Source organism: Leucoraja erinacea, chromosome 38, assembly GCF_028641065.1.
Source record: "Leucoraja erinacea ecotype New England chromosome 38, Leri_hhj_1, whole genome shotgun sequence".
NCBI classification, from domain to species: domain Eukaryota; kingdom Metazoa; phylum Chordata; class Chondrichthyes; order Rajiformes; family Rajidae; genus Leucoraja; species Leucoraja erinaceus.
Window position 1 is genome coordinate 10681504 of NC_073414.1, and position 26680 is coordinate 10708183.

Below are 26680 nucleotides of genomic sequence, written 5' to 3' on the forward strand. Positions count from 1 at the left end.
CTGCCTGGATTAGGGGTGATTAGCTAGAAGGAGAGCTTGCAGAAACTTGAATTGTTTTGTTGAGGTTGCAGGGATCAATGGAAGCAGCTGGAAATATTTCTAATGCTGAGACTGATCTCGATGGACAAAGCAGCCCAAGGAACTTTTTGAAGATTTATTTGGGGTTTTGCGAGAGCTCGCAGATTAAATTGCACAAAGAATGCAGTTTGTTGAGCTTATAAATGCTTTTTATGGGATGGGGGTTTTTGCGGAACCTGGTTGTCCTATGAATAACTAAGAACTGTCAATTTTCAGAGCAGTGAGGTTGGATGGCATGCTTTGGACAAATGTGTGTTGCATTGCTGTTTTGTTGTTCCCTTAAGCTCTAAATTAAAAGAAAGATGCCATGGCAAACAAAATTCCTATAAAAAATGAGAAACCTAATTTCCTTTTATATATAATAGAATGTAATATATAATAGAAATAGAAGCAATTTTGTAGTATTTTAGATTTAATTGTGTGGTCATTTTTGACCCAATTCCCCTTCATTTTTTTTAGTTTGGGTGAATGGAATAAATGTCATAGAAAAAAAAATCCTTGACACATTACATCCTTTAATGTTTAATACATCTGAATGTTTTTAAGTATGTCACTATCCACTGAGTGCTTAAATTTGCATGTCATTGTAGAATTCTTTTCATACTTGTCTATGAAGAGAAAGCACTCTGCAAACCCTTCTGATAATTGTGTAGTTCTGCATCTATGTGAATTTGGCAATTAATTTGTTATGGTAAATATGGTCTAAATATGTTAGTTACCATGATATGGTCCATCTCCATTTAACAAAATGAAATGAATGAGCTTCCATGCTAGACAATCTACCATGTGGTACCATGTATTGTTCACAATATCATTTAAGACGTTGGATAATGTGTCTTATTTAGTTTTGGTTTAGATTTGGTGCAGATTTAGTCAAAACATAAACATGAGAAAGCTGGCATACAGAGATGTCAGATATCCATGATAGACACAAAATGCAGGAGTAACTCAGCGGGTGAGGCAGCATCTCTGGAGAGAAGGAACGGGCAATGTTTCGGTTCGAGTCCCTTCTTCAGACTGATTAGTTCAGACAGCCTTGTTCGTTCTCTCCAGCGATGCTGCCTCACCCGCTGAGTTACTCCAGCATTTTGTGACGACCTTCGATTTAAACCAGCATCTGCAGTTCTTCCTTACTCAGATATCCATGACATGGGTACTGCAAATTTACAAACAAGATATCTTGCATTGTTGAATAAAATGTGACTGCAAAATAAGAAAATAAACACTTTGTAGTAGATTTTTAAAATCCTAGTTGGGACATAGAACTTGAAGGCTTTTTGCGCTGATAATGACACTTATTTCACAATTACCTGCATAATGACTTGAATTGTTTAATAAACATAACAGAAAAATTAGGCTCCTTTTGCCATGGAACTAATAATTTTGTAACCATATAAAAATGTTGGTTTGCACGTTCTACAGTTAAGCAAGGAAAGTCAATTTCTAAATTTATAAACAAACTAAACCATGGTTGGTCATTTCAAATATATAAAAATAGGTTAAATATAAATCAAAATTTGATTATTAATGAATTGAAATTTATTGTATTCAGTCTCCAGCTTTGAAAGTGCTGTGGTTTCTTTGAAATTTGTTTTTGCACTTCTGAATATTTAGTGCCATAAGCTGCAGTAGAAATGGGTGTCGATGATCTGAGCTTATCCACGTGGGATGAAAAGAGCTGCAGCTGTTCAGTGATTCCTGTACGAATCAGCAATGGAAGGCCTTGAAGTATTTCAGGGATGTGATACTTGATCAGCATGTGGGCCACTGCCATCTGTAACCCCTTCAAATGCTAATCAGTGTAGTTCAGTGTAGTAAAAGGGTGCTTTAAGGGCCTGTCCCACCAGCATGCTATTGCATGCGTCCAGCGCCATGAGAAAGGATGGTGTGACAAAAGTAAAAACATTTTCTATTTTCTGATCTTGAAACAAACCTAGTTTCACTCTGACTTGAAGTTATGATATTTTAACCCTTCATCTTTAGGTGCATAAGGAAAGCTCGATAAAGGGTAAAACCTTCCAGAAGAAGGCAAAGATGGCAAGGTTAGGGAACCTTCAATGACCAATGATGTTGAAACAAAAAAAGCAAAATGGTGGAGGAACAGTATCTGTAGCGGCAAATCAATGATATAGATGGCAAACAGCAGTGGCCCCCAACACCAAACCCTGAGGCACATCACTAGTCACACGCCTCCAATCTGAAATACAGCCTTCCATGAAGCCAATTTTCTATCCATTCAGCCAAATTTTCTTGGATCCCATGCGATGTGCCCTTCCAGAGTAGCCTTTCAGGAGGACCCTTGTCAAATTCTTTGCTGAAATCCTCATCAACCGTTTTGGCCACATCTTCAAAAAACACAATCAGCTTTGTGAGATACGATCTCCCATGTACAAAATCGTGCTGACTATCCTTAATTGGCCTTTGTCCATCTAATTGCATGTACATTTTATCCTTTGGAATAATCTCTGGTAACTTTCCTGCTACAGATGTTAGGCTCACTGAAGCGCTGCAGCCCTTCTTCAATAGAGGCGCATTTGCCACCCTCCAGTCTTCTGGCATTTCACCTGTATGTAATGACGACTGGTAAATCTCAGCCAGGGCACCTGCAATTTTCCCTCATTTCCCTCCGTGTTGTCGGATATATATATTCAAACCCGGGAGATTTGTCTACCTCGTATGCTTCAGGACCTGCAGCACCTCCTCGACCATAGTATTACTGACTGTTCACGTTCGTCTAAATACCTATTAAATGTATCTGCTTCCACTACTTCCCCTGGCAGCATATTCTAGGCACCTAACACTCTGTTTCTAAAAAATAAATCTTGCCTTGTATTTCACCCACTCACTTTAAAACGATGCCTTCCTGTATTTGCATTTCCAACATAGACTCTGACTATGTAGTATATCTATGTCTCCTATAATGTTTATATACTTCAATCAGGTCTCTCTTCAGCCTTTGACAGCAGAGAAAACTATTCAAGTTTGTCTAACCTTTTCTTGTAGCTAATACTTTACCCCAAATAGCATACTGGTAAACTTCTTTTACACCCATTCCAAAGCCTCATCTTTCCCGGGGAGACCAGAACTACACATAATAATCTGCAATATGACAGTCATAGAGTATTATATCGTGGAAACAGGCCCTTCAGCCCAACTTACCCACACTGGCCAGCATGTCTCATCTACTCATCCCATCTGCCTACGGTTGGCCCATATCCCTCGAAACTTGTCCTATCCATGTACCTGTCTAAATGTTTCTTGAATGTTGCGATAGTACCTGCCTCAATACCTCCTCCCATAGCTCGTTCCATATACCCACCACCCTTTTTGTGAAAAAGACACTCCTTAAGTTCCTGTTAAATCTTTTGCCACTCGCGTAAATACCTACATCCATGGTTCTCGATTCCCCTACTCTGGGCAAGAGACTCTGTGCGTCTACGATTCCTCTCATGATTTTGTACACCTCTATAAGATCACTCCTCATCCTCCTGTGCTCCAAGGAATAGTCCTCGCTTGCTCAACCTCTCCCTATAGCCCAGGCCCTTGTCCTGGCAAAATCCTCATAAATCTTCTTTGCACCCATTCCAGCTTGACTTTATTTTTACTTTGACATGGTGACAAAAACTGAACAGAATACTCTAAATATGGCTTCACCAATGTCTTCATAAGTGATAGGAACAAAATTAGGCCATTCAGCCCATCAAGTCTACTCTGCCATTCAATCATGACTGATTTATCTTTCCCTCTTAACTCCATTCTCCTGCCTTCTCCCCATAACCCCTGACACCTGCACTAATCACGAATCTATCTATCTCTCCTTTAAAAAATATCAATCGACTTGACCTCCACAGACTTCTGCCTTCTATTTCTGCCTTAAATGATCCATTGAAATGGCCTTTAATTTGGAGTCTATGACCCCTGGGCCTAGGCACTCCCACTATTGGAAACATCCTCTCCACATCCACTCTATCCAGGCCTTCAATTATTTGGTAAGTTTCAATGAGGTGCCCTCTCATCCTTCCAAACTGTATTAAGTAGAGTCCCAGCACCATCAAATGCTCATCATATGTTAACCCACTCATTCCTGGGATCATTCTCGTAAACGTCCTCCAGACCCGCTCAAGTGCTAGCGCATCCTTCCTCAGATATGGTGCCCAAAATTGCTCACAATAAGCGAGTTCGGTATTTCAACTGCACATGCCCAGGTTATAGGTCAATCAAGATAAACATTCTCGGCAGCTGAGCTGCTGTGTGTGCACAGACCTGTGTTTCATCCGTAGTCCGGATCAAACCCACGTCTCCGGCGCTGCAAGCGCTGTTGAATCGCTACAGGACCGTCCTCATCCTACCCCGAGTATCCCATCCTTCTCCGGGGTGGCCGGAGATGTCCGGGGTGGCCCTGAACTGACGGAACACCGGCCCGGAGCAGTGGCGACCCCAGGCTTACAGCCAGTGTGGAGAAAAAGTGCCAACTCCAGCTCAGCCCTGCTCCAACTGATGGTCCCGTTCCTCGATGGGTCAGGGACCATCAGCTGCACCTCTCGCCTTATCCAGTGGCTGTCAGTTAACCCCCTTGGTGTCGGCAAAAGCCGTATATGTGCCTTATAGAGCTTCAGCATTACTTCCCTGTTTTTGTATTTAAGTCCTCTCAAAATAAATGCTAGCATTGCATTTGCTTTCCTTACTACCGATTTGACTTCCAAATTAACTTTTTGGGAATCCTACACCAGCACTCCCAAGTCCCTTTGCAACTCTGATTTCTAAATTCTCTTCTCATTTAGAAAATAGTCTGTGCCTTTATTCCTACTACCAAAATGCATGACTCTACATTATGCTGCATTCCTTCTGTCACTTCTCTTCCCTCTCTCCCAATCTGTCCAAATCTTTCTGCAGTCCCTGCTTTCTCTATACTACTTGCCCTTCCACCTATCTTCATCATCTGCAAACTTGACCACAAAGCCTTCAATCCCCTCATCCAAATCATTGATATACAACGTGAAGAGTAACAGCCCTTACAAAACTCTGCTAGTCACTGGCAGCCAACCAGAAAAAGCCCCTTTATACAACTGCAACATGACCTCCCAACTTATATACTCAATACTCTGATTGATGAAGGCCAATGTGCCAAAAGTCTTTTCGACCATCCTATCTACCTGTGTTTACACTTTCCATGAGTTACATACCTGTACTCCTAGATCCCTCTGCTCTACAACACTCCCCAGATTCCTACTGTTCAATCTGTAAGTCCTGCCCATGTTAGTGCTCCCAAAATACAACAGCCCAAAATGCAACAGCTCACATTTCTTAGTATTAAATTCCATCAATTATTTACCTCTCCCTGTAGCTCAGGCCCTGTGCCCTGTTGGGTCACATCCTAAAACAACTCAATTAGATTTGTGACACGATTTCCCACATAGAAAATTATGTTGGCTATCCCTAATCAGCCTTTGTCCATCTAAATGCATGTATATTCTATACCTCAGAATACTCTCTAGTAATTTTCTGGCCACAGTTGTTAGGCTCACTGGCTTGTAGTTCTTCGCCTTTTCAAGATTATTCAAGAGAGTGTTAGACATAGCTCTTAGGGAAATGGGGAGAAAGCAGGAATGGGGTACTGATTTTGGATGATCAGCCATGATCAGATTGAATGGTGGTGCTGGCTCGAAGGGCCGAATGGCCTACGCCTACACCTATTTCCCATGTTTCTATGTTTCTCTGCAGCCCTTCTTGATTGGAGGCACGACATTTATAGCCCTCCAGTCTACCGGCACCTCGCCTGTATTTAATAACGATTCGTAATTCTAGTACTCAATGTCCCAACCAATGAAGGCAAGCAGAACATACGCTGCTTTTACCATACTATCTACTTGTGTTACTACTGTCAGGGATCTATAGCCAACACTACTGTGCTTGGATTAATCACCAGTGATGGAATGTCAGTGTTCATGAGAGAGATGGAACACTTTGTTGAATTGTTCTGGAAGAACCTCTTGCTTAACATCAACAAGACGAAGCAATTGTTCACTTCAGAAAGGCGAAGTTGAGAGATCACACACCAATTTTTTTGGTGGGTTAGCAGTGGAGAGAATTAGCACCACCTAATTCCTGGGTGTTAAAGTCTTGGATAACCTATGTTGGGCCCAGCACATAGATGCAATCATCAAAGAAGACTCGCCAGCACCTTTACTTTAATTGGCGTTTAAAGAGTTTCAGCATGTATTTGACTACTTAAACATTGCAGATGTACTGCAGAAAGTATCCTGACCGGTTGATCCATGGCCTGGTGTGGCAATTGTAACACGAGAGGCTGCAGAGAGTCATGGCTTTGGTCCCGTCCATCACGACACAGCCTTTCCCTCCTTCAAAAGCAATTATACGAGCTGCTTCCTCAAGAAGGCAGCATGTATCGTCAAGAATTCCAACCATCTGGGCTATGCCCTCTTTTTGCTGTTAGCATCAGGCAGAAGGTACAGAAGCCAGAAATCCCATATCACCAGGTTTAGAACAGCTATTTTCTTACATCAGGCTCTTGAACCAACCTATACAACCCTGACACTACCTCGAGAAACGAACAGTACAGCCCACCTCTTGCACCACTATAGATGTGCTATATTTTCTAATTATGTTTTTGCACTAATGTCGAGGAAGGCAAGCTAGCTAATAATATAAAAGAGGATAGCACGAGTTTCTTCAGTTCTATAAAGAGTAAAAAAAGAGGTAAGTGGACGTGGACTGCTGGAGCAGTGATAATGTAGGTATGTTACAAAACCTACCTGAATCGTCATTGGGAATCTGCCCACAGCCATGTCGGCGATTTTGGCGCTGTTTGGAGGGGGCGGGTTTAAAACGCGATTTTTACTAGGCTGTACTAATCGCAGATGTTCAGCCTAGTAAATCATTAACGAAAAATCGCTGCAAGACCCGGTCGCAAAAGGTATTATTAGTTTTATAGGCCTCGATAATATAGTTTTAATAGTTTTAAAATTACTGTCTCATTCCGCAACCTCTCGCAGCCCCAGGGTTTTATAAAGCAAACAATTAAAGGTATGTACCTTATTTTTACATTAAATGGGGCATATATATAACCCTGAATATCAAGTTATCTATAGCGAGTAGTTCATTTTGGGCTTTTTATATCCCGCAGTATTTTTCTCGGCATTTGAGGGCACTAATCCAGCGCGATGTCAACGTTCTAAACCAGCGCGTTCACATGAACCCACTAGAAAGCCGATTTAAATGGGCATTTATTTACAGCAATTGAACACTAAATTCCTTCCATTTGGCCTATAAATTAATGTAAATTAGATATAAAAATCATGTTATATTGTGAATTATTTGTGAATAATCTTTGGACACTTAGGCTATTTAAAAATGTTAATCTTTCCTTAAGAAATGGGCTTTTGACTATCCAAGATCACAGCTTTTTTGTAATGTCCATTGAAAATCAATAGGGAACAAGATGCTAATTTCCGAGTATGAAAATGGCCATAACTTTTTTAATACTTGAGATATGAAAGTGAATTTGGTGTCAAATTAAACTTATTGTTATGCTTTATCTGATGGGATAAATTGCAGACTTGATTTTTAAAATCTCTAAATTTTGTAACATTGCTAGATAATGGGGAATAAAGAAATGGCAGTTGAATAACCTTTTTGCATCAGTCTTCACAGTGGAAGACACCAGCAACGTGTCTGAAATTCAAGAGTGTCGGGGTGGAAGTTAGTGGAGTGGCTATTACTAGGGAGAAGGTGCTTAGGAAGCTGAAAGGGCTGAAGGTGGATAAGTTACATGGACCAGATGGACTAGGGTTCTGAAAGAGCTGGCTTTAGAGATTGTGGAGGCATTGATAGTGATATTTCAAGAATCATTAGAGTCAGGAGTGGTTCCTGATGATTGAAAAATTGCCAATATTACCCCGTTGCACAAGAAGGGAGCAAAGCAGAATAGTGGGAACTAAATGCCAGTTAGTCTGACTTTGGTGGTTGGTAAGATTTTAGAGTCCATTTTAATTATAAAGGATGAGGTTATGGAGTCCTTAGAAGTTCACAATAAAATAGGCCAAAGTCTTTGGTCTTGACTGACAAATTTGCTGGAATTGTTTGAAGAAGTAAATAGTAGGGCAGACAAAGGAGTCAGTAGATGTTGTATACTGAGATTTTCAGAAAGCATTTGATAAGGTGCCACATGGGGAAGATGAGGAAGATGAGAGCCCATGGTATCAAAGGGCAGATACTAGCATGGATATTAAGTCAGCTGGATGGCAGAAGGTAAAGAGTGGCAATAAAGGGGGCTTTTTCTGGTTGGCTGCCGGTGACGAGCGGAGTTCCGCACGGCTCGGTGCTGGAACCGTTGCTCTTCACGTTGTGTATTAATTATTTGGATGAGGGGATTGAAGGCCTTGTGGCCAAGTTTCCGGATGATAAGAAAATAGGTGAGGGGCAGGTAGTGTAGAGAAAACAGAGACTCTGCAGAAGGACTTGGATAGGTTGGGAGAGTGGGCAGAGAAGTGGCAAATGGAATATAGTGTAGCAAAGTGTGGAGTCATGCATTTTGGTAGAAGGAATAAAGGCGTAGATTATTTTCTAATTGGGGAGAGAATACAGAAATTGGAGGTGCAAAGGGACTTGGGAGTGCTGGTGATAGATTCCCAAAAACTTAATCTGCAAGTCGAATCAGTAGTAAAGAAAGCAAACGCAAAGCTAGCATTTATTTTGAGAGGGCTTGTATAAAACAGGAAGCCCTAAGGCACTGGTCAGGCCGCATTTGGAATATTGTGAGCAATTTGTATACTCTGGAGTTTAGAAGGATGAGAGAGGATCTCATTGAAACATATAAGATTATTAAGGATTTGGACATGTTAGGGGCAGGAAACATGTTCCAGATGTTAGGGGAGTCCAGAACCAGGGGCCACAGTTTAAGAATAAGGGGTAAGCCATTTAGAACGGAGGAAACACTTTTTCATACAGAGTTGTGAGTGTGGAATTTTCAACCTCAGAGGAGGTTCTCTGGATACTTTCAAGAGCAAGCTAGATAGGGCTCTTAAATATAGCGGAGTCGGGGGATATGGGGAGAAGGCAGGAACGGGGTACTGATTGGGGATGATCAGCCATGATCGCATTGAATGGCAGTGCTGGCTCGAAAGGCCAAATGGCCTACTCTTGCACCTATTGTCAATTGTCTATTTTGGGCACCATATCTGAGGAAGGATGTGCTGGCTCTAGAGAGGGTTCAAAGAAGGTTTACAAGAATGATCCCAGGAATGAGTAGGTTAACATATGATGAGCAGAAGAATGGTCTCGACCCGAAACACCCATTCCTTCTCTCCAGAGATGCTGCCTGTCCCGCTGTGTTACTCCAGCTTTTTGTGTCAAACTTCGGCTTAAACCAGCATCTGCAGTTCCTTCTTACACAACATATGATGAGCGTTTGATGGCACTGGGCCTATATTCGCTGGAGTTTAGAAGAATGGGGGGAACCTGATTGAAACGCACAGAATAGTGAAAAGCTTGGATAGTGTGGATGTGGAGAGGATGTTCCCAGTAGTGTGAGAGGCTAGGACTTGAGGTGATAGCCTCAGAATTAAAGGATGCTCTTTTAGGAAAGAGATTAGGAGGAATTTCTTTAGTCAGAGGATGGTGAATCTGTGGAATTCTTTGCCACAGAAGGCTGTGGAGGCAAAGTCAGTGGATATATTAAAGGCAGAGATAGATAGATTCTTGATTATTACAGGCGACATAGGTTATGGGGAGAAGGCAGTAGAAAGGGGTTATGAGGGATAGATAGATCAGCCATGATTGAATGGCGGAGTAGACTTGATGGGCAAAATGGCCTAATTCTACTGCTATCATTTATGAACATTACCTCGCACCTATTCAGATTAAACCTGCCATTTTACTGCCCATCTCAGTAACTGATCTGCATTGATGGATTCTGCGCAGTGGTTAAAGAGCCTGATTATTGAAGGAAAGAAGCAGTTCTTGAATCAGTAGGTGGTAGTTCTTAGGCTCCTACACTATCTTCCTGATGGTAGCAGTGAGACGAGAAGTTGGCCAATGTGGTTATGAGAGAAGAGCAGGGTTCTGAGCACTCAGACATGAGATTCCCCAACATTTCTTCATCTTGGAGCATTGCGTTGAGGAAATCTGATGCTCAAAAGCTTGCTTCACGCTGCATATTTCTCAGCAGATGTCTGCATGTTACCTGGATTTTCTGGTGGCGGCCCCTTGTGGCTGCGGCTCGCCTGCAGTCCGTCTGTATTTTTTCTTCTTTATTTTTTTTCCTTGTTATGAGTGTTTTTGGTTTATTGTGTATATGTGGGTGGGTGGGGGAAACTTTTTAATCTTTTTCTTGAACGGAGACGCGATCTTTTCCTTGTTGTATCTCCGTTTCGCTGGGGTCTAACATCGTGGAGCTGGCGGCCGGAGGCTGTGGTGGCACTGCAGCTGCGACCCGGCTTCGGAGGCTTCGGCCGCAGGCCTTGTCAGGGCTCTCGCTTATCTTTTTTTCCCTGTTGCCAGCCGGGCAACATTGGCAGCTTTTTAGGTTGCCAAATGACAGTTTAGGGTCTATAGGCCTGGCAGACTTGAATGTGGCCTAGCGCCCTATCGGCGCGGCAACGCTGCTCTCAGGCAACGAGTCTGCACTCGCAAACCCCCCTGCTTGCGGCAAAGTCGATGAACTAGGCGGGCACCCACTGACCATACTCTCCCGGTCCTCCACACTTTTTGCCACGAGTCGCCTCGCCTTCACCTTGCTTGCTTTCTGCATCGTTCCTGGAACACAACCACCAACACAGAAAGCGGCCTCAAGAATAAGTTTTTTCACTTACCTGGTTTTAAACTTACCCGCTGGAAGAGCTCTGCTGCTCCAACTGGCCGCCTTCCCAATGCGTCTGATGTAATGACGCACGTGCGGCTGAATGGGGTTCTTCACGTAGTCATTCCGAAGTAAAATAATGTTTTAGTGCATTGTAGAAGTATGATTTTAATGTTTTTTGTTAGAAGTATTTTTAAGATAATGTAGGACCTACATGAGAGATAAGAGCAGGTGATTATTATTTTTGTTATTGCTCAACCTCCAAAAACTGGGCGATAATAATACAGGCCAAAAGTGGGGGGATATATCCTCCACCCCCCCCCCCCCCCCCCCCCCCCCCCAGGGTACAGAAAATCTGACATCAAAACTTTTAAATGTGTTATACTTTCAAGTGTTCTTTTTTTGTTTGTAGTTGGAAAAAGGGACAAGAAATAATCATAACCTTTTCTGATTTTGCAAAGTCATACAAATTATGATTTGCTCGGGGAAAAAATCCGAGTAATTTGAAAGTATGCGTTCTCCTTTTGACGTATATTTCATTTTGATTTGAATTTCGAATCATCAAACCATGATGACATTAATAAAGTGGGCATATGTTTGTGGAAACGTTACTTTTTTTAAAGTAAGACTTTCGAGAAATCTAAAATGCATTAGAAATATACATTGCCCAAGTAGGTGAATTGAGGACCATAGGACAGATTTAAGGTGAAGGGGAAAAGATTTCATAGGAATCTGAGGGTTAACTTTTTCCACTTAAAGGGTGGTGGGTGTATGGAACAAGCTGCCAGAGGAGGTAGTTGAGGCAGGGACTATCCCAACATTTAAGAAACAGTTAGACTGATACATGGATAGGACAGGTTAGGAGGGATATGGACCAAAAGCAGGTAGTATAGCTGGGGCATTGTTGGCGGGTGTGGGCAAGTTGGGCCGATGGGCCTGTTTTCATGCTGTATCACTCTATGACTACATTGTACCTCCGCCATGCATGAATGCTTCAAAATCAAGTGGTCGTGATTTATTGCCATATACTCAAGCATGAGCAAGTTACACAGAAAATAGGTGCAGGAATAGGCCATGGGGAACATTTTTCCTGCAGTTACAGTAAGAATGAAAATCTAGCAGGCAAGTAGGATGCTTTCTCCAACCACCCCCATTTGAAGGCCACTAATTTCCACCGCTTTTACCCAGTGCTTGGTACCTACTTCCAGCAGCCATTGGTTGTCCTCCAGGATGCACCGAGCCGCAGTCTTGCCCATGCCAGTCACCAAGGCTAATTCGGCGCAGAGCCTCTCATGGCAGCAGCGCAACGCTTCCTGCTCGCCTTCGACCTGAGGCCCGGCCGCCTCTGACGGCCCGAGACTCTTGCATTGAGGCTGCTCCATTACCATAGCTGCAGCGAGCGGCTCCAGCCCCGCCAACATTCGCCAGCCCCGGCTCCCCGTCCGCATCTGCCCTCGCCGCTGCTTCTGCTTCCATCCCTCCGCCCCGGCTCTCTAGCACTCACAACCAGGTTGCTCAGAGCACAGCAGTGCCTCGTCCAAAGCCAGAGATGCTGAAACGTGTCAAGCCAAAAAAGTGGGGGGACTGCATCCCCCCCAGCCCTCCTGGTTCTGCGGCCCATGGTTTGGATGTAGAACCGACTGACCCATAGAAGATAGACGGTAGTGGTGATTAGGAAGTTTGCAGATTAAAATTTTGTGTTGTGGACAGTGAAGAAGACTTTCAAAGGACACTACATGATCTTGATAGTTTACAGATGGGTGGAGAAATGGCAGATGGAATTTAATCTATGCAAGTGTGAGATATTGAACTGTTAGGGATCAATTGAATGGGGAAAATTTATAATCAACTGATTTAAGGGCCCCTAAAATAGCATTGATGGGCAGGGAAATCTTTGGGTTCTGGTCCGTAGCTCGCTGAAAGTAGTAACACAAGTAGCTAGTGGGAAAGGAAGTATGTTTACCAGGATGCTGCCTGGGTTAGAGGGTATTAGCTGTAAAGAAAAGTTGGACAAACGTTGATTGGTTTTTCTCGACAGTCGAAAACTGAGAAGCGATCTGATAGGTTAAGAAGTATAGATGGTCCGAATCTTTGTCCCAGTGTGGAAATATCAAAGATCAGAGGACATCGTTTGAAAGTCAGAAGGGGAAAGTTTAAAAGAATATGCAGGGCAATTTTTTTTTTACACAGAATGGCACGGTGGCAGGGCGATAGAGCTGCTGCCTTGCAGTGCCCGAGACCCGGGTTCGATCCCGACTACGGGTGCTGTCTGTATGGAGTTTGTACATTCTCCCCGTGACCGCATGGGTTTTGTCAGATTTTCGGTTTCCCCCCACACTCCAAAGATGTACAGATTTGTATGTTAATTGGCTGGTGCTGTATAAGTTTAAATTGCTGTTGGTGTGTGGGTGGGTGTGTGGATGTGTGGATGGGTGTATGGATGGGTGTGTATGTGTGGAATGGTAGGTCCCTTGAACATCTTGGCTGGGACAGTGTTGGCAGTAGTTACAATAGTAGTCTTAAAGGGACCTTTAGATAAGAGAAAAATAAATATCCTGGCAGTAAAGGGATATGGTTCATATATAGGTAGAAGGGAATAGTTTAATTTGACATTACATGTGTTACTAACATCATGGGTTGACGGGTATGTCCCAATACTGCACTGTTCTATCTTCTGCAAGAATTGGATGGAAGTTGTGTGAATATGGAAGTAACTCCCAGGAATGAAAATCTCAGTGCACTTTCAATTAAAACTTGTTATTTAGAATAATTGGAGTTCAGAGAAAGCTAATATGGATCTGGATATTAATGCTGTTCCCTCACCAAAATGGAATTTAGAATAAGTTTAGGTCAGGGGCACTCGGGAAACATATAGGAATTATTCTCCCTGTTCCATACCAGCTGAAGAATAGGATTTTTATCCCATAGGTGCATAATATTGGACAATATAAACAAGGAGCTTGTGAAATTGGTACACATGTCATCGGGTGGCGGCAGCATGTTCGGCCTTTCGACTTTTTTTGTTTTCTAGCATGTTTAAATGTGTTTGTTTGGGTGGTGGTGGGGGGGAATAGGGGGAACCATTTTCAGTCACTTACTTCGATCGAGATGCGACTTTTCTCTTTGTCACATCTTCGCCTCTCGGCCTAACCACTGGATTGCTGCAGCCTTTCTCGGAGGCCAGCCCAGAGCTTTAGCAGCAGGCGCAGTACGGACTTTAACATCATGGCGCGATCCCTTGCCGGGGATTGCCAGAAGAAGTGCTCAAACCGTCGGCCTGCGGACTATAACATCGTGAAGCGGAGCTTCTAGCTGCAGGAGCGGCGTGGACTTTCCATCGCGGTGCCTGGGATCCCATGCCGGGGATCCTCAGAAGAAGTGCTCTGACCACTGGCCTGTGACCTATAACATCGTGAAGCCGCGGTCTCCAGTAAGAAAGTGGCTGATTCTGGAACTCCAAGCTGCTGAGTGTGTGTGTTCCGATCCGTCCCGACGTTGGAGTTTCGATCATCCCGACGAGAGGGCTTGTACATCGGGCCTTCCGTAGCAGCGACTACGGAGGATTCATGGCCCCGACCACGAGTGAATAAAGGAGGAAGATTGACTGAACGTTATTGCCTTGCATCACAGTGAAGAATGTTGATTCAACTGAGGTGGATGTTTATGTTAAATTCTATTATGTATTGTGTGCTTTTTGATTGTATGGCTGCATGGCAACTTGTATTTCACTGTACCATAATTGGTGCATGTGACAATAAATGTGAACTTGAACAATGCTCCCAACCATGCAGTGATAATTATTAATGAAAATCAAAGGTGCGTCAGGTTGGATAGATGTCAACAAGCAAGGAATCACTGGGCATGCCCAGAAGAGATGATAAATTTAATAGTCTAGTTGTGAATTTACATGTTATAATAATACAGGTGCACAACCTTTTATCCGACAGCCTTGGGACCAGACACTTTTTGTAATTCGGAATTTGTCGGCCTTCGGAATGGAAATTTTTTAGCGTAGATTTTAATGGCTGGCTCAGTGGTAGAGTGCTCGGCTCATATCCGCAAGGTCGCAAGTTTGTGCCTTGATCCCAGCAGTTCCCCGGTCGCGAGTTTGAGTCTTCAATGTAGTTTTTTCTTGCAGAATAAATGTCTGTATGAAATGCAGTGTGTTGAATGAATTCCTGAATTTGTAAATGTGACCGCAGCATTGAATCACCTCCCGCACTCATGTCACCCTAGCGGGGCTACATGCCCTTAGGCGGCCTAAGGCGACATTTTCACACTCATATCCATGTGCAGCAGAGGCAACGTGCATTTGGCGCCAAACGTGAGCTTTGGTGTGCAGACGACATCCTGGAAAAAATGTCCGGTTTCTTCCAGGTAGGTGATATACCTTCCCGGGCAATATACCCTCCACTTCTCTTTTATGAAGGGGATTTAGTTCCCCTTTCTTCCAGGACCGACCGGAGGTTCCGCTGTCACCTCTGTGGGCCACCCTCGGTGAACGCTCACTGAACTTTGTCTTGGGATTCCTACTCTCCCGCGCAATGTACCCTCACCTTCTCTTTTATGAATGGGAATTTAGTTCCCCTTTCGTCGAGGACCGACCGGAGGTTCCGCTGTCACCTCTGCGGGCCGCCCTCGTTGAACGTCCTGTCTCCCTGTCCCTGGGATAGTAGGGGGCGATCAAACAGCACAATACCCCCCTCCCCCTCCAACTCCAGAGGAATCCGCTCCCCGATGGGCTGCTACGGCGACAAGTGGCAGTTCGCCCACAGCCCGAGCTGCACGACCCCAAGAACAAGACGGACCTTGCACACCATCAGCTTCTGCCCCTACGGGGAGCGTGTTGGAGTTGGAGCGGCGCTGGGCTGGAGTTGCTGATCTGGGATCTCCATGGCACGTTGCAGTGGGCCTGGGGGTCGGTGTCCCTATGAGGGGGCACAGCTCGGGCTGTAGGCGAACTGCCACTTGTCGCCGTAGCGGCCCATCGGGGAGCGGCTTCTGGTGGTCCTGATATCTCCCGCTAGTTTGCAGTTTTCCTCTGGAGTTGGAACGGGGCTGGGCTGCTGCTGGCTGTGGGTCTCTGGGATCTCCATGCTTGCAGTGGGCCTGGGGGTCGGTGTCCCGTTGGTCCTGACGTCTCCGGTGACTGGCATTGTATGCTGGCATCGCCGACATGAAGACGGTGCAAAGCCCCCACGCCGGCGCAATGGGCGGGGAACTGGAGAGGGGAGGGAAGGGGTCACACACATGGCCGGGAAGCAGAGGGGTGTAGGTAGGGTGAAACTGAAGGGAGCGACAATCTGCTGCTCCCTGCCCGCTGAGTTAAAAAGTTCCCATGGTAGACTCACGATACACTGTGTATCGTGAGTCTTGCGTGGGAACTTTTTAACTCAGCGGGCAGGGAGCAGCATATTGTCAATTATTAACCCTCCCGCGCAATATACCCTCACCTTCTCTTTTATGAATGGGGATTTAGTTCCCCTTTCTTCGAGGACCGACCGGAGGTTCCGCTGTCACCTCTGCGGGCCGCCCTCGGTGAACGTTTTCAAGGACCTTTCTTCAAGGACTGAAAAAATGTCCGCTATTCGGAGGTTTTCGTTATTTGGATCTTCAGATAAAAGGTTGTGCACCTGTAGTAAGATTGCAGTTAATGTAAAAACTGCCTACTTTATATGTTGCTCTATAACTGGAAAAATATGATGTCGCTACCTTTCTTAAATGGCACAAAAAAAAAGTGTACTCTACCTGGGTACAATGTCATAATCTAGGGTCTCACGAAACAGATCACTATTAGAGACAAGGGATTGATGGTACCATTGGAAGAACATTTGATGAGTGAACTTTGTTATTTGGGAAATAGGACATTCTTACTAGTGAGAGAGTACAGCATAGGTTAATTCCATGGATGGCGGGTTTGTCATATGCTGAGAGAATGGAGCAGCTGGGTTGTACACTCTGGTGTTTAGATGGATGAGAGGGGATTTATTGAAACATATAAGATTATTGAAGGTTTGGACATGCTCGAGGCAGGAAACATGTTCCTGATGTTGGGGGAGTCCAGAACCAGGGGCTACAGTTTAAGATGAAGGGGTAAGCCATTTAGAACGGAGACGAGGAAACACTTTTTCTCACAGAGAGTTATGAGTGTGGAATTCTCTGCCTCAGAGGACGGTGGAGGCCAGTTCTCTGGATACTTTCAAGAGAGAGCTAGATAGGGCTCTTAAAGATAGCGGAGTCAGGGGATATGGGGAGAAGGCAGTAACGGGGTACTGATTGGAGATATTCAACCATGATCACATTGAATGGCGGTGCTGGCTCGAAGGGTGGAATGGCCTACTCCTGCACCTATTGTCTATTCTATGAAATGATTCTGATGAGACATTAAGGCAATTCAAAGCAACCAAACTTCCGCCAATACCACACCTCCATGCTGATTGGAAGACACTGATGGTGGAGGGTGAGATGGTCGTTCGTCATTGGTCTTAAAGCTCTAAGACTATTCAGAAGCATGACAGAGAAGCAGAGGACATTTTGAAAATAATTAATTTAGTTAGAAAAGGCCTGAAACTATGGACTGACCGCTGATGTACACGCATGGATTAAGATTATATCACATGTATTAGTATTTGCACTGTTATTGATTATAATTGTTTAGATTTTGTTATAACAGAAAACAATACAATAAGTTGAATACCCTGAAAATGGTCAGACGGGTAAAAAGAGAGATACGTCCATCAATTAGTTCCAGAAGGTATATTAGATGGTATTATTTAATATACCTTATTTGGTCATGGCCAAGAGGGGGGATTTGATGTGGGAAATCCTGAAAATTATTTGAAAGATGAGTAGTTTGTATTATGTTTAACCCAAGAGCTTGCATATTGGGGAAGCACGATGGGAACAGAGGCCAACACAGTGACAGGAACTAAAGGATGTTTGGTGAAGGAATAAATAGATTTATCGTAGTGTTTGGGGAGGCAATAAATAGATTTATTGTGGTGTTTAGAGTCTTAGGCATAGCTGGCTAAAGCTATAATAAACAGGGGGTTCCAAACCAAGCTGAGGGCTATAAAACTGATCAAGAAATAGTGTATTTTATTGTGCGTATTTGTTTTCTAAATAACGGAACAGAACTTTAAAGATTACTGAGAGGGAAAAACTAAGAAGAAAAGTTAGAGACATTGATTAATGAGGAGTTACTTCAACAATTAAGGATCCGCATGTAATCATTATGACAAAGATGATATTAAAAATGCAGTGGGTGTAGCAAATCATTGAAACACTTTAAGTTTTCTCCGCGTGTTTCCCAGTCTGTACTGTTAAGGCCTTGAATAAACCCACTTATTTGAGAAACTCGCCACTGCTCTGAGAGATGTTCTTTGTGTCAAAAAAACAACTTAATTCCCTCCGACAATAGGCTACAGTAAAATAATAAAAACAACTTTATGGCATGATATGATTAGGGATTGGTGCATCATGACATTAATTACTGTGCATTCTATTACCGATCAGCCTTTCAAGAAGGAATTATAAATTTATCCTTCTGGATGTGGGTGCAGTATTTATTGCCCATCCCTAATTGCTCTCAAAGCTAATTTCTTGAACTTCCGAAGTCCTTCTGATGAAGTACATGGAAAATCATAATCATGGAAGATTTACATTTTTTATTTGACCATAACTAGTATTTTAGAAGATAGCATTTCCCAATCCCATCTTGGAATTATAAATTGATGAGCATACTAGTAATCTGGATCAATTCTTTCCCGATAATCAGTTGTTAGTTATCAGTACAAATCTTTTTATGACATTAACAACCAAAGAAGTAACCAGTGTGATAGCAGCAGCTTAAGCACTGTGGGGCTGTTAAAGCTGTGGGAACAGCTGAGGCTGGCAGATCCAGCACAGTACCACAGTACTTGATAAAATGTGACAGCAATCATCCATGGCATGCTGGTGAACTCGGCAATCATCGCTCTTCAAGATTCCATATAATTACAGCCACCATTCTCAATTGATTTAAAATATATACCTGATTTGCTGAGATATCAGGATTTGCTAATACAGTATACTTTTTCTGTTTGACAGGATGATGAAGTTGTTTTTCAATGTACCACAACCATTGTCAAATCGCAGATTAAGCTCTGCCTTGCTGCTGAAGGATTTGGAAATCGACTCTGTTTCCTTGAACCAACATCAAATGCTAAGGTATTTTACTTTGTGTAAAATTTGACCTGAAATTTTTTCCAGAAATTGGCATAGTTGTAGCAGAGTGGTTACAGAGATTCTGGGAGGATTTGTATTACTCAACTACTTTATTCAGACTATTCAGACTATTATCTAAATGGTGGCCGATTGGGAAAGGGGGAGATGCAGCGAGACCTGGGTGTCATGGTACACCAGTCATTGAAGGTAGGCATGCAGGTGCAGCAGGCAGTAAAGAAAGCGAATGGTATGTTAGCTTTCATTGCAAAAGGATTTGAGTATAGGAGCAGGGGGGTTCTACTGCAGTTGTACAGGGTCTTGGTGAGACCACACCTGGAGTATTGCGTACAGTTTTGGTCTCCAAATCTGAGGAAGGCCATTATTGCCATAGAGGGAGTGCAGAGACGGTTCACCAGACTGATTCCTGGGATGTCAGGACTGTCTTACGAAGAAAGACTGGATAGACTTGGTTTATACTCTCTAGAATTTAGGAGATTGAGAGGGGATCTTATAGAAATTTACAAAATTCTTAAGGGGTTGGACAGGCTAGATGCAGGAAGATTGTTCCCGATGTTAGGGAAGTCCAGGACAAGGGGTCACAGCTTAAGGATAAGGGGGAAATCCTTAAACCGAGATGAGAAGAACATTTTTCACACAGAGAGTGGTAATTGAGGCCAGTTCATTGGCTATATATAAGAGGGAGTTAGATGTGGCCTTTGTGGCCCTTGTGGCTAAGGGGATCAAGGGGTATGGAGAGAAGGCAGGTACGGGATACTGAGTTGGATGATCAGCCATGATCATATTGAATGGCGGTGCAGGCTCGAAGGGCCGAATGGCCTACTCCTGCACCTAATTTCTATGTTTCTATTCTGCGATTAGGCCCTTGACTTTGAATTTACCAAACCATTTGTGCCACTCTGAGTTCTGTTTGTCAAAATTCCACTAAATTAATTTCTTGTGTTAAAGTCCAGAGCACGAGTTACGTTGATGTACGCCAATCCAGAATTTGCATAAATGTCATCGAATCATCAAGTCGTATAGCACAGAGATGGGCCCTTTGGCCTAACTCATCCCTGCAGACCAAGATTTCCTATCCAACATAGAAACATAGAAAATAGGTACAGGAGGAGGCTTAGGCCCTTCGAGCCAGCACCACCATTCATTGTGATCATGGCTGATCGTCCCCTATCAATAACCCGTGCCTGCCTTCTACCCATATCCCTTGATTCCACTAGCCCCTAGAGCTCTATCTAACTCTCTCTTAAATCCATCCAGTGATTTGGCCTCCACTGCCCTCTGTGGCAGGGAATTCCACAAATTCACAACTCTCTGGGTTGAAAAGTTTTGTTCTCACCTGTCTTAAATGGCCTCCCCTTTATTCTAAGACTGTGGCCCCTGGTTCTGGACTGGCCCAGCATTGGGAAAATTTCTCCTGCATCTAGCTTGTCCAGTCCTTTTATAATCTACCACACACAGTGTGGCATCTATAGAATAGAATAGAATAGAATGCTATTTATTGTCATTCAAACCTAGGTTTGAACGAAATTTCATTTCTACAGTTTTTTACATTACAAAACAATCCAAGACCCACACTTAACACAGTTTACATAAACATCCATCACAGTGAGTCTCCAACATCTCCTCACTGTGATGGAAGGCAAAGTCTTTATCTCTTCCCTTTGTTCCTTCTCCCGCGGTTCAGCAGTCCAACTGCAGTGTCGAGGCGAATTGTGGCTCCGATGTTAAAGCCCCCGGCGGGCGATGGTAAGTCCTGAGGCCGTTTAAGACACGCCGGGCGATGTTAGGCCCCGGCTCCATGTCCTTAAACCCGCGATTCCAGCGGGAGAAGTCGCCGTTGTGGAGCTCGGAAAAGCGGTCTCCCACCAGGGACCTGCGAGCTCCCGATGTTCCCGTCCACCGGGTCTGCGGCCGGTGCCTCCGAACTCCAAAAGTCGGGTCGCAGCCGCACGCCACCACAGCTCTTCCCGCTCCGAAGTTGGCCAGCTCCGCGATGTCAGTTCCGCAGGCTCTGCAACTGGAGCCCTCAGGTTAGTCCCGGCCGGAGGTCGCCGCCGGCTCCACGATGTTAGGCCCAACGACATCCGAGACCCGACAGGGAATAGTCGGGTCCCCGCACAGGGAAGAGATTTAAAACGGTTTCCCCCACAGCCCCCCCCCACCCCCCACATATACACAGCTAAAAAAATAATAAAAACTAACTCAAAGACATACATTTAACAAGACAAAAATAAAAAAATAAAAAGACAGACGACTGTAGTCGAGCCGCTGCCGTTAGGCGCCGCCACTCCCACATATTGCCACCACTACCATCTACCACACACGGTGCCTGAGGAAGGCCGTCAGCATCCATAAAGACTCCTCACACCCTTGTAACGGACTGTTCGAACTACTTCCCTCCGGCAGACGTTACAAGGCTTTCTACGCCCGAACCTCCAGACTCAGAAACAACTTCATTCTCAGAGCTATAGCGGCTCTGAACCGGCCCTGCTGAGTGTCCCCCCACCCCCAATGGACTGTCTCCCTCAGATGGCCACATCGCACAATTTATTTATTTATTTAATTTTTTAAACATCGGTTGGAAGCTGTATACCAAATTTTGTTGCACTGATGTGCAATGACAATAAAAGATATTATTATTATTATTATTTATATTTTTCTATATGATCCCCCTCATCCTTCTAAACTCCAGTGAATACAAGCGTATTCTTTTCAACCTTTCCTCATCTGACAGTCCCGCCATCCCAGGGATCAATCTCGTGAACCTACGCTACACTGCCTCAATCACAAGGATGTCCTTCCTCAAATTACGAGACCAAAACTGTACACAATACTCCAGATGTGGTCTTACCAGAGCCCTATACAACTGTTGAAGTATCTCTTTACTCCTACACTGAAATCCTCATGTTATGCTCTCATAGAAAATGTTCACTATCCATGTACCGGGCCAAATGTCTTTAAGTTGGTACATTTAATAAATATTGTTATTTTACCTGCATCAACTACTTCATCTGATAGATCATTCAATTAGTCCACCCTCATGAAAAAGATGTGAATGAGCTTTATGCTGTACCTAGACTCAAAATCGTTATTTTATATAAATAAAATAAGCAGTAATCTGCCGAGGACCCAGCAAGGACTTCTCCTTTATCTCTTCTATCTATCTGGGATACCTCTGGGATTATCAGTCCTTGGAGATTTATCTGCCTTTATTCGCTCCACGACATCTATCTTCTCATCCTTAATGCCAACATGATCTAGAATGTCACTGCCCCTCCCTCTGAGCTCTACCATATTTTTCACTTTTTTGAAAACAGATGAGACGTTCTCTTTAGGTACACAAAAATGCTGGAGAAACTCAGCGGGTGCAGCAGCATCTATGGAGCGAAGGAAATAGGTGACGTTTCGGGCCGAAACCCTTCTTCAGACTGATGGGGGGTGGGGGCGAGAAGGAAGGAAAAAGGGAGGAGGAGGAGGAGCCCAAGGGTGGAGGGATGGGAGGAGACAGCTCGAGGGTTAAGGAAGGGGAGGAGACAGCAAGGGCTAGCAAAATTGGTCTCGGCAATGTGAACTCCCTTTTATATTTCTAAGTTCTAGCTAAATAGACTAATTCAATGCACCTACCAGGACTTCCTTTGTCAGTATTGCTAATTGTGTGGGGTTAAGAGACGAGGGGCAGTTGCGTTTTTGAAACATTGTGAGAAAATCACGATTGTATTTGGAGAGGATATTCTTTGAAGATTGTCCAGAGAGGCCACATGGGTAGAATTTAGAAATAAGAAGGGGATGTTTTGCAATTGAGGACTGTTGAGGAACATCCCCTTCTTATTTCTAAATTCTATCTGTGTGGCCTTTCTAGACTCTTGACCAAGTGTATCCTAGGACATTGTGGGAAACCAGGGAAGAACTTCCCACCTACAGGATACTGCTCTTCCTGGTGACCCTTTGCCACTTTGCCTGTCGTGTGGTGTATCCAGCTTGCTAAATATGCTGTATGCATTTCTTACCATCGTGAATACTTCACTGTGAGTCAATCCACAGTTGTAACTGTGCAATGTACTCAATCAGGAGCTGCAGCTGAACACAGTTTCTGTACACATTCTCACATTTTGCAAAAAAAAAGCATTCAATGACCCTTCCCTCTCCTGTTGGCCCCTTGGATCACCACTTAGTAATATCTTCTATTTTGGACCATAGAAAATAGGTGCATAGAAAATAGGTGCAGTAGGCCATTCGGCCCTTCGAGTCAACACCGCCATTCAATGCGATCATGGCTGATCATCCAAAATCAGTACCCAGTTCCGACTTTTTCTAGGTATAAACCGTGCATAGTTCCTTGAAGGTGGAATCTCATATAGATAGGGTGGTAAAGAAAGCTTTTGGTATGCTAGCCTTTATAAATCAGAGCATTGAGTATAGAAGCTGGGATGTAATGTTAAAATTGTACAAGGCATTGGTGAGACCAAATCTGGAGTATGGTGTACAATTTTGGTCGCCCAATTATAGGAAGGATGTCAACAAAAAAGAGAGAGTACAGAGGAGATTTACTAGAATGTTGCCTGGGTTTCCACAACTAAGTTACAGAGATAGGTTGAATATGTTAGGTCTTTATTATCTGGAGCGCAGAGGGTTAAGGGGGGACCTGATAGAGGTCTTTAAAATGATGAAAGGGATAGACAGAGTTGATGTGGACCAGCTTTTCCCTTTGAGAATAGGGAAGATTCAAACAAGAGGACATGACTTCAGAATTAAGGGACAGAAGTTTAGGGGTAATATGAGGGGGAACTTCTTTATGCAGAGAGTGGTGGCGGTGTGGAATGAGCTCCCAGTGGAAGTGGTGGAGGCAGGTTCATTGGTATCATTTAAAAATAAATTGGATAGGCATATGGATGAGAAGGGAATGGAGGGTTATGGTACGAGTGCAGGCAGGTGGGACTAAGGGGAAAAAAATTTGTTCGGCATGGACTTGTAGGGCCGAGATGGCCTGTTTCCGTGCTGTAATTGTTATATGGTTATATGGTTAGTTAAACAAAGGAGTAAAATACTTACCAGAGCCCACACTCTGATTGCAGCATGCTGTGGTTTCTGTAGGCATTTCTGTAATTGGGTATGGTGGAAGTCCCTGTTGGGAAATGCTACCTGACCAATGTCAGTAAGTGAAATGTGTTTGCAAATGGTACACTGTAGATAAGTTGCACCTGCAGCGGATGGAGTGATAGATGGAGGAGCAGCAGGCAAGCTAACTTTGTCCTGTATGGTGTTGAGCTTCAAGTGTTGTTGGATTTGTAGAAACAAAGAACTACAGATACTGGCTAATACACAAAAGGACCCACAGTACTGAAAGAACTCAACAGGTCAGGCAGCGTGTCTGGAGAACATGGATAGGTGACTTTCGGGTGGAGATGTCTTCAAACAGTGGGGGGGGGGGGGGGGTTAGAAAGCTGGAAAAGGGGACAGGCAGGACAAAGCATGGCAGGTAATGCCTCAAACTAGGCGAGGAGGGGTTTTGATAGGGAGATGAGAAGAACGGCCAGAGATTTTTAAAAAAAGAAGGCAGAAGGTGAGAAACCGGTTTGAAGAGTTGTGGATTGTGAAGCCAGAAGAAGAAAGTAGGGAGCGGGAGGGGAGAGATAGGTAGGAGCCCAGGTGGGGCACAGGAGGGGGGAGAAAGGGGATGAGGTTAATTAGAAGTTGCCTAAAATTGGGGAATTCAATGTTCATACCCCATTTGGTTGTAAGTTAGTGGAATATGAGGTGCTGTTCCTCCAGTTTGCATGTGGCCAAAGGTCAGTGTGGAAATGGTCTGAAGAAGGCTCTTTATCCGATACATCACCAATCCACGTCTCCAGTAATGTTGTCCAATGCTGAGTTACTCCATCACGTTGTGACCTGTTGTTGGATATGCCCTCTTCTAGGCAAATGGATAGCATTATTATATTCTTCACTTGCAAGGTGATAAAAATGAGTTGGAGTGTCAGGAGGCAAGTCATTCACCACAAGATTTCCACTTTCTAACCTGCCCGTGTAACTTGCTTTAGTTAAATGTATTTATTCAAAGATATATGTAAATGTGTTGCTTTGTATATTTACAGAATGTGCCTCCAGACCTTGCAATCTGCAGCCTTGTCCTGGAGCAGTCGCTCTCGGTCCGAGCTCTGCAGGAAATGCTGGCCAACACCATTGAAAAGGGCAATGAGGTATGTCTGCAAGGTTGGATGGTCGTGAATTTGTAATTACACTGTTTAATTCTGTTGTCATAAAGTTTAGGAAATGTTTTGCATTAAATCAACATCCTTAATTTGTCATTAAATGATTATTAAAAGTTTGATTATTTTAGATAAGTTTTAAATAATTTAAAGCTATGTTTAGCTGTACGAAAATTTTCATAAAATAGTGAAACAATACAAAGATGACAAAGTGTCTGGGCATTTAAAATTTGATTAACTGTAAGATCTACAAAGGATTGAAATGTGCATGTTATGATTGAAGGATGATAGTTCTCTTTAATTTGCTTGATGTCAAATATGCCAGTTTTCTTTCATTTATGATGGATTTTCTGTTGCAGTAATAGTATCACAATAATATGTACCCACCAATGTGTACACTGAGAATCTCAAAAATGAAGGATTTATAGGTGGATTTGTTAATTGAATGGGAATATCAGGTAGCAATTTATAATTCCCAAATTGATGAAATTAACTTCAAGATGTGAATCAAAATGCAATCAGATTTTTTTTTAATTTCAGACTTTAAAGTTAAATTATTATGGTGTAATAATTGCTGAAAGTATAGCCAATTATAATATAGACACATGACTGTTATCACTGTCATGCGTTTGTAAGGACTATCACAATGGGTCATTGTTTACATAGCATTGGCCACTTAGTTGACTTTTCACTTAAATTGCATTTGTAAGGATTGTGCATGCAATTTTTTAATATTTTGTTTTATCAAGTCAGTAGAGAGATGGAAACGGGGCCATTGGCCCAAGTCTGCACTGACCAAACAGCCTTTGACACGATCCTGTTCTGTTTTTTTATTTTTTCCATATTCCCACTATCTTCCACAAGATTCTTCCACTTAACTTACACAGTACAGCAATTTACAGTGGCAAATTAACCTACCAAACTGTCATTCTCCCAGTGATCATCGGCGTACCCGCATCATCATGGGGGGATTGTGCAAACTCTACACTAACGGCACCCAGAGTGCCACTGTGTTGTTCCTTGGTGAATAATGAGCATTTTATTATCACTGCTGACTTTCTGAAATTATTGTGAGATTTGATTTGCCTTATATAATCAAATTGGATTAAATAATGTTATGATGATTTGCATATTTTTGCATGTTTAGTACAGTTATAATTCAGTATTTGTTAATCTAATGGTTTTATATGCTGACATTCAACTGCAGTAAGAAACCGTGGGCACAATAAAAGTGTAATTCTCAATCACCTGTGTTGAATTGGAATCTTTATATTGAAGGAACGTGTATTCTGTTCAGTGCACAGTGACTATCGACCTTCATTTTCAATCCCAACATTATTAACGTAATGCATAACTA

General features: G+C 43.4%; 1 protein-coding gene across 5 annotated transcripts in view; it reads left to right on the forward strand.

Moving 5' to 3' along the window:
* LOC129714278 (ryanodine receptor 1-like) overlaps positions 1-26680 on the forward strand; it is a 525269-nt gene that overhangs the window by 27727 nt on the left and 470862 nt on the right. For all 5 annotated transcript variants that reach the window (XM_055663830.1, XM_055663832.1, XM_055663834.1 and 2 more), the window contains exons 2-3: positions 18983-19102; positions 25210-25314. In XM_055663830.1, coding sequence (XP_055519805.1) covers positions 18983-19102; positions 25210-25314 — 225 coding nt within the window. The remainder of the gene's footprint in view (positions 1-18982; positions 19103-25209; positions 25315-26680) is intronic.